General features: G+C 36.6%; 1 protein-coding gene across 2 annotated transcripts; it reads left to right on the forward strand.

Annotated features, from left to right (window-relative positions):
* The first annotated feature begins 4,178 nt into the window (after positions 1-4,178).
* LOC141666475 (nucleolar GTP-binding protein 1-like) lies at positions 4,179-8,102 on the forward strand. 2 transcript variants are annotated; one of them, XM_074472514.1, is made up of 3 exons: positions 4,179-4,307; positions 5,097-7,126; positions 7,697-8,102. In XM_074472514.1, exon 2 carries the CDS (start codon positions 5,107-5,109, stop codon positions 7,114-7,116), a length of 2,010 nt encoding a protein of 669 aa, XP_074328615.1. In that variant the 5' UTR covers positions 4,179-4,307; positions 5,097-5,106; the 3' UTR covers positions 7,117-7,126; positions 7,697-8,102. The 2 variants fall into 2 exon arrangements, with proteins under 2 accessions (XP_074328615.1, XP_074328614.1); XM_074472513.1 differs by having other exon boundaries at positions 7,768-8,102.
* Positions 8,103-9,162: the final 1,060 nt, after the last annotated feature.

Genomic DNA, 9,162 nt, shown 5'->3' on the forward strand with positions numbered 1-9,162 from the left:
CTTATCACCTGCTTGCAACCATAATTGCTTTGAACGCTGTCTCCAAAATATTTCTTTTTGATCTAACACCAAAAATAATTGTTTCTTTACCGTCTCATATTCCTCTACAGACCTCACATCACATTTGTCCCTCAACGACTTTAATATGTTTTTGCATTCCTTGATGCGTTTACTGAAGCAACTCGTGATTTCTTTACCCACACATTCAGACTTTCAGCACACTTGTCAATTTTCTGCACTACATTGTTATTCTCATCCTCTTCCCATCTATCCTTAATAATCTGAAAGCACATTGGCTCTGTAAGCCACGCATTTTCGAATCGAAACTGTCTTTTTGTGTTACCACCAGTATGACGCTTTGGAACCAATAGCAAAAGGCTGTGATCAGAAGGGGATCCTTCCAAGTTATATACCTTTGCCAATGGGAACATATTAAGACATTGGTTGTTCGTTAAGACTCTGTCCAATCTAACTTCTGTCCAATGATTAGTATTCTTGCCTTTCTCCCAGGTAAACTAATGTCCGATTATATCGAGATCTTGAAGCTCAGCATCATGTAAGCACTCATTAAATCCCTTAATTAAGTGGTTTGGATAAGCATGACCTCCTTTCTTATCTGTTTGAGAGGTAACATTATTAAAATCCCCAACTAGGCACCAGGGGAGATTTGAGTCCCGTGATAAATTTCTTAGCAGCTCCCACGTTTTATATCGTTGTGGTCTCGCAGGCTCTCCATATATTCCTGTCAAACGCCAACTCTCCTTTTCAACCGTGTTTACAGTTACATCTATATGAGAACGAGAGAAACTCATGAGATCTACATCATCTGCATTCTTCCAGAACATAGCAATCCCTCCGCTTTTTCCTTGTGGTTCCACCGCAATAAAGCCTTCAAACCCCAACTTGCTACATAACCTCTCCATTTTCGCATAACTACTGATCGTCTCACTAAGAAAAACAAACATTAGCTTCTCACTACGGGTTACATCTTTAAGGAACTGAACTTTTCCGGGGGAACCATACCCTGGCAGTTCCAAGTTAGAGCATTCATGATGATTAATGGGTCTGCAGAGCAGCGCCCGCCAATAATTCGTTTTTTGACTCCACAACTTGAACAAACTGTGCTTCCATCTCTGTGGGTTGATCTTGGCCCGTAGGTGAATTGTTAGTCTGGTCCAAACTCACTCTACGTCTTTTAGGGTCCACCACCTTAAGCTCAGTTATGCCCGACCCATTTGTTGAATTATCCACCCTTATATTTGAATTTTGAATGCTTAACTGATTTGGTTGGCTTTTCCATATTTCCCTCGGATATCTAGCAAAATTATCTCCAATTTCCCCTCTATCAAATAACACACCTATCATTCCAATCCCTGATTTGATGCTGAGTTGTTGTTCATGTGCATCTTTTACGGGGCTTTCCTTATCCATGAATCCCTGGCCACTCTCGCCGAAATTGTTTATCTGCATTCCTCCACCGTTCCTTAACCACTTGGCCCCCATTGTGTGTGTCCTCCTCATTGGGTCTACACGTAGCCATGCCCCCGTATAGTTTTTCAATGCTTTCCATCGGACTATCAAAGATTTTGTCACAAAAAAGTTCTCCATGCCCTATTATCCCACAGATAAAACAGAACGTTGGAATTGCTTCGTATTTGAAATTCACCCAGCATCATTCCTTGTCCGATTTTCGTATCTTCATTCTACGTTTGATGGGTATGTCCAGTAGTAGTGTTACTCTAATCCTCAAGAATTCACGCCAAACTCCCACGGAATTATTTGGATCTCCAGAAATATATGTTCCTATGTAGTTTCCAATATCTGTGGCCACCCTTTGTGACATTAAACCAGCATTCATTCCATGGAGCTGCACCCATAGATCCATACCCTTGACCTCCACCTCTCTGGGGTTTTCTCCCTCTTTGAGTCGTGCCATTACTAGATGAAATCTTCCAAATGTCCATGGACTACCTTCTATGACTCTCTTAATATCGATTTCATGGTAAAATTGGAAGAGAAACTTATTACTATCCAGTTGTTTCACATATAAACCTCTCCCCGGACTTCACAGTGCTGCCATTCTATGTTGCATAGCTTGGAAATCAATAGGAGAATCTGTGAGGAAACGACCCACCATGCACCATCTCGTATCAATTTCGCTTCATACCTCCCTTGTATCTCCATAACTGAGCCCACCTTGTTCCTCCTCTTCGAACTGTATTGCTGCAAATGCCTCCTCCATCTCGTGCACTGGAGTTTTTTGCTTGTCCATTTGATCTTGAAATATGATTGTAATGTGAACTGAACGGAATAATTGATATGAATCACGAAGGTACTAATACGAATGACGTGATTAACACATCACAGAGCCATACATGTCAGATGACAAGACTATTATAAGTTCATCATTTAAAATATAAATTTATATATTTACGGGGTTGTATTAAACTGGGATTTTAATGTATTATATATAATTCATGGATTTTAATGGATTATATCTAATTTTGATTTTACACGGATTCTAGATAAAATGTCGTAGAGTTGATGAAGAGTCTATAGGATTTAAATACAATCCTTCAAAATCTCATGAATTATAGTGGGATTTCAAAAATCATAAAATACATTAAACAATCCCACAAAATCCATCATTTTATGAAGTCCAAAAAAATCCGTCAGCATGTGAATACCACCAGATTTTAATGGATTTTAAATAATCTCAGTTCAATACCATCAGATTTTGTAGTATAATTTAAAATCCTGATTGAATACCACCAGATTTTATAGCATAATTTAAAATCCTAGTTGAATGCCATAAAATTTTGATACATTTTAAAAAATCTCAGTTGAATACACCTAGATTTCATGAATGAAAAAAAATCCTTAAAAATCCTAATTCAATACACCCCTTAATTTATCATACACTTCTTAAGTAACTTGACATGACTCTAATAATCAGCTGGATAATCACTGCATAATGTCTAATTTCCTGCTGGCAAATTGTGTGTACTAAAGATACTACTGTTGGATGAATTAAACAATGGAGAGACCGGAGCAATGCAGCATAATGGTGATTTGGGGCATCCTCTTTACATATTTTTTGCCAAATCCTCTTTGCACCTATCTAATCTCCTGATTCGTGCTAATTTCTAGATATTACTTTTGTATGCCGAAATGTAAATCTAGCAATTTCCCGGGAGATATATATTCTCGAAAGTAACATAAGAGCTACCATAAAAAAAGTGTACACATGAAACAGAATACAACCTACCTTCAGAATTCAAGCAGCATATACTTTCCGAACAGATGAATCTTCTCTCTAGGACTAGGAACACACTTTCTCACATCTTCTATGAATCTTGCATCATATCTGCCGGAGATTCTAACTCCGATGAAAATTCCGGCAAGTCTTGTGACAATATTTCCGAGGCCAATTTAGTGATATGGACTTCTTTAGCCCATCATATAACACTAGGTCTCGTTGGAGATTTGGGCCTGCCCAACAAACAATCTACCCAAACCCCATTTTAATATCATGAGACTCCCGAGCTCTTTTATAGAAATCGGTCCATTTTTAAAAAAATATCAATAAATCGATCAAAAATTGGTTAAAAATATTTGTCGGATTTAATCAATTTCTGATAAATTATCGATAAATCATTCAAATTTTAAAAATCGTCCAATAAATCGCAAATCAATACCTCAGCCAAACAATTCCGATTTCTGAAATCCTTTACACTATTCACTAGTCACAACTATATTTTATTTTAAAGAGATAAAAAGAAAAGAATGTTAAAAATAACAATTTTTTGGTGCAAATGGCTAAAAATACCCGTTTTGGAAGTGGATGGCTGAAAATACCGTTTTGGATACGCATTTGTCATTTGGGTATCATGTTTTGTACTAGATACGCATTTGTCAAATGAGTATCCAATTTTTTTTTTAATATCCCAATGGTAATAGTCAAACTACAAATGCGTATCTTCAGTAATTTTCTTGGATACTCAATTATCAAATGCGTATTACACTTACCCAATTATAAAATGTGTAACCAAAACGGTATTTTCAGCCATATATTTTAAAAACGAGTATTTTCAGACATTACACCAAAAAAAATAGATATTTTTAAACATAGTTAAACGCAAAATATATAAGTAGTATTATTCTTGTTAAAAAATAATAAAAAATTGAAAAGAAGGAGCGGCGAGTTTGTTATTTAGGGTTGGAAAGAAAGGGGTTTAGGGGGTTTATATTGCAGCAGCTTTATTCAGCTCTGCCTTCTCCTCGACGCCTCTCTGATTTCACTTCAGGTACCTATACATACAACTATACATACATGTGTCTTGATTGTATATGATTGTTGTTGTTATATGTATATGCGCTTATGCAATTGATTATTGTTTACCCTTTGTTTTTCTTGATTTTTGATTCATCTCTTTAGCTTTTCATTGTTTTGAGACTTTTCTACTGTTCTCTCTTTCTCTCTCTCTCTCTCTCTCTCCCTCTCTCCCTCCCTCTCTCTCTTTCTCTCTCTCTCCCTCCCCCTCCCTCCCCCTCCCTCCCCCTCTCTCTCTCCCTCCCCCCTCTCTCTCCCTCCCTCCATCTCTCTCCCTCTCCCCCCTCTTCCTCTCTCCCTCTCTGTGTGTGTGTGTGTGTTGTCAATCAAATTCTAGAAGAACATTTGATACGGTTGGCAATTTGATTCTGGAGATATCACCCAAATGTCTTTTTTCGAGTTAACTACCCATGTATCCTTCAATTTAGATTTTAATGCGTTTCGATGATTCTTTAACAGGGAACAGTTTTTTTCGACTTCTCTTGGTTTCCATTTAAACATCTTAGTAGTTTAGACTGGGAAAAATTGAAACATTGTGTATTTTGTTTGTCTTTTTTTTAGTGAACTACCCATAAATGGTTCTATTTAGATTTCTTATGTGTTTCGATGGTGACGTTAATAGGGAACAGTTCCGTCGAGTTCATTTGGTTTTAATTAAAGATCTTAGTTTTTTAGAATAGGAAAATTTGTTATTTTCAATTGTCTTGGTTTGGGATTTTCAATTTGTTATTTTTGTATTATAATATGATGTATTTTCTTGCAGAGTGTAAGCTATGGTGCAGTATAATTTTAAGAAGATTACTGTTGTGCCAAATGGGAAGGATTTTGTTGATATTATCCTTTCTCGCACCCAGCGTCAGACACCTACTGTTGTACACAAGGGTTATGCTATATCGCGCATAAGGCAGTTTTATATGCGTAAAGTGAAGTATACACAGACAAACTTTCATGAGAAGCTCTCCACCATCATCGATGAGTTCCCTCGTCTTGATGATATACATCCTTTCTATGGTGACCTTCTTCATGTTTTGTACAATAAAGATCATTACAAGCTTGCGCTCGGACAAATCAATACTGCTCGGAATCTCATTGGAAAGATTGCAAAGGATTATGTCAAGTTGTTAAAGTATGCTGACTCACTTTATCGATGCAAGACTTTGAAAGTTGCTGCTCTTGGTCGCATGTGTACTGTGACAAAGCGAATAGGCCCAAGTCTGGCTTATCTTGAACAGATCAGACAACACATGGCAAGGCTACCATCAATTGATCCCAACACTCGTACAATCTTAATTTGTGGGTATCCAAATGTGGGCAAGAGCTCATTCATCAATAAAATTACGAGGGCAGATGTAGATGTGCAGCCATATGCTTTTACTACCAAGTCTTTGTTTGTTGGTCATACAGACTACAAATACCTAAGATATCAGGTAATCGATACTCCAGGTATTCTAGATAGGCCGTTTGAAGATCGTAACATCATTGAGATGTGCAGCATCACTGCCCTGGCTCATTTGAGGGCTGCCATATTGTTCTTTTTGGACATTTCTGGGTCTTGTGGATACAGCATTGCCCAGCAGGCAGCGCTTTTTCACAGCATCAAATCACTTTTTATGAACAAGCCTCTGATTGTAGTATGTAATAAAACTGATCTCCTGCCATTGGATAAAGTTTCTGAGGAAGACATGAAGTTGGTCATGGAAATGAAAGCAGAAGCTACAAAGACTGTGATTGGTCAAGGTGGTGAGTCTACAAATGATGAGGGAGTACTCTTGGCTATGAGCACTTTGAATGAGGAAGGTGTGATTGCTGTTAAGAATGCAGCATGTGAGAGGTTATTGGACCAGAGGGTTGAACAGAAAATGAAGTCGAAAAAGATTAATGACTGCCTGAACCGTTTTCATGTTGCAACACCAAAGCCACGTGATCAGAAGGAAAGGCCACCATGCATACCACAGGCTGTCTTGGAAGCTAGAGCGAAGGAAGCTGCAGAGAAGGAAAAGAGGAAGCTTGAGAGAGATAATGAGAATGAGAATGGAGGTGCAGGTGTATATTCTGCAAGCTTGAAGAAACATTACATTCTAGCAAATGACGAATGGAAAGAAGATATAATGCCAGAAATTCTTGATGGACACAACGTATATGACTTTGTTGACCCAGATATCTTACAGAGACTTGAAGAGTTGGAGCGCGAAGAAGGTCTTCGACAGGAGCAGGGTGAAGAAGAAGATCTTGAGATGGACGATGAACTGACACCAGAACAGAAAGAAACCCTGGTTGCGATTAGGAAAAAGAAGACCTTGCTTATCCAAGAACATCGAATCAAGAAGAGCACTTTAGAGAGTCGACCTAAAATACCCAGGAAATTTGATTCAGACAAAAAATTTACCTCGGAGAGAATGGGAAGACAATTGTCATCTCTGGGACTCGATCCAACTTTAGCAATAAATCGTGCTCGCAGCAAGTCTAGGGGACGTAAGCGGGAGAGGTCACGTGATGGAGGTGATGGTGCGATGGATGTGGATGGTGAGCATTCTAATAAAAAGATGCGCTTGAGATCTACGTCCCGGTCAAGATCTATGTCACGTCCTCCGAATGAGGTTGTCCCTGGTGAAGGATATAAGGATTCTGCTCAGAAGATGAAGGCAATAAAATTAGCTAAGAATTCTTATAATAAGAGGAACAAGGATGCTCGGCGTGGAGAGCCAGATAGGGTCATTCCTAATCTCAAACCAAAACATTTGTTTTCTGGAAAACGTGGGATCGGGAAAACTGATAGACGCTAATGGAGTCGAGGTAAAACACAATCTATACAAGCAATTTCTTTTTTATTTTCAAATCTTCAATTTCATGCCTAGGCCCTAGCAGTAGCTTGCTTTACTTTGAAGTATGGTGACTGTAGTTTTGATACATAATATTATCTTTCTGACATGGAAACAAGAGTCTCTTTGTTATATAATTTTAAATGACAGATTTGAGTTGTTAAATGATGAAGTTGTTGCTGCTATAGCTTCAGATTCTAGTTTGATTCAATTAAATATCTTTTTTCTGGTTAAAAAATATATGATTCTGGATTTAACAGTTTGAATGCTAATTTGTAAAAAATGAATGAAAAAGTCTGATCTTCGATCTTTCTAAATTTGAGATGCTGAAACAATCACTTGTCTGGTGATGCCTCTTTCTTAAACTTTTGAACTTCTATCTGATCTTCCAGTTTAGAGATATCTGGCATGTATATTGTCATCAGTATATGGTACTGTTTACATGCTGTAGTTTAATTTAAAATTTCTAATTTTCTAAATTTTTCAATTTTATCCTTCTTATTTTGCTTGACTGTATTTGTAATTGAGTTTACTCTCGTTACAGGTATGAATATTCGATATTGTATTCGGTCCAATAGTTTGCATATTATATCGTAGTTCATTTACATCTTACAGGAAAAGTCTGTCACTCAGACCAGGTACTGGATTTTGCTGGTGAATGGGTTCTATTAGCCGAAGTGGATGTCATCCTTAGTGCCCGCCTTGGTTTTCCTGTTAGAGAACTCGTTGCTTGCCAACATCTAAGGTTTGCAAGACAAAGATACAATGAGACTTTTATTTTTTTTGTTTTTTGCTTAAAGTTTTGAGATTTAGATGATTTTTATATTTATAAGCTGTTTACAAACTTGATTATTTCTTCATTAATCTACTCCTGTGAGTGTACTTTTTGAATGCTATCGTATATTCATAATTGTGAAGACAGATATGAAATGGTTACCGAATTTATTGTCTTTCAGGTCTAGAGTTCCGTACACCCTGTTTGTTAAAAGATTGGTAAAATATTTGAAGAGCCTGTTCTGTTGACACTTCATGAGCTTTAGATATTCAATTGAAATCGTACTTGCAAAGTTGCAAAACACGTCACTGCGGTGGTTTGAAAAATTTTAAAATAAGTAACTTATGACTTAAAATGTAAAAGAGGCTTATAAGTGATAAATAGATAAAAACTTAAAAATTATATAAGTGTTTGGATAATTTACTGATAAGTCAGAATTTTTTTTACTTGAATGAATTAAAATAAATAATTTTTAAATACAATTTTCTTAATTCGTGAATTTTAAATTCAAATGACATTTACAAACATGTATTTTTAAAATAAAAATTAGTAAAAAGCGAAAAATCAAAATAAGTTGAGAAAAAGTACGTCGTTACTAACATTCAATTTATCAGTTTATAAGTTATAAATTTAACTTATAAGTTGGGTTGACAAATATTCGTCGATAATTATTTACGGGCTTATAAGTAAATAAGTTACTTATTTGCTGGCGGCCAAACAGACCCATAGTTCCAAACTTTGACTTTGTATCCATATTTTAAAATTGGACCAAAATTCTGTAAATACCGATTGAGGGGCGTCATATCCATATTCCCAGGGCCCAAATTCAAGCAATTCTTTTTTTTTCTTTCTACGGATAGAGTTTCTCCCTTCCTGCCGAAAATATTCGAGGGAAGGAAATAATCCTATCCGCAGAAAATATGCGCGGAAAGTAATTTTTTTTCTTAAATCTGGATCCTATAAAATTAAATAGGAGGTCTCGGACGAGTGTTAGATAAAGCTTATCAAACACACGCATGTTAGGAAATAGGGCTTTTTGAAATAGGACCAAAGTTCTGTACATATTTAGAGATGTTATAATTTCTAGCCATGACGAAGTGATCATCAAGTTGCTCAAATTCTTCAAGAACTTCGTTAGTGTCATTAGTGTTATAATTTGAAATTTATACTCTTCGATCGGAAAACATTATCGATCTTTTCATACCAGAGAATGTTATTAGATCAATGGAAACATC

The sequence above is a fragment of the Apium graveolens genome, chromosome 6, assembly GCF_009905375.1.
Source record: "Apium graveolens cultivar Ventura chromosome 6, ASM990537v1, whole genome shotgun sequence".
Taxonomy (NCBI): domain Eukaryota; kingdom Viridiplantae; phylum Streptophyta; class Magnoliopsida; order Apiales; family Apiaceae; genus Apium; species Apium graveolens.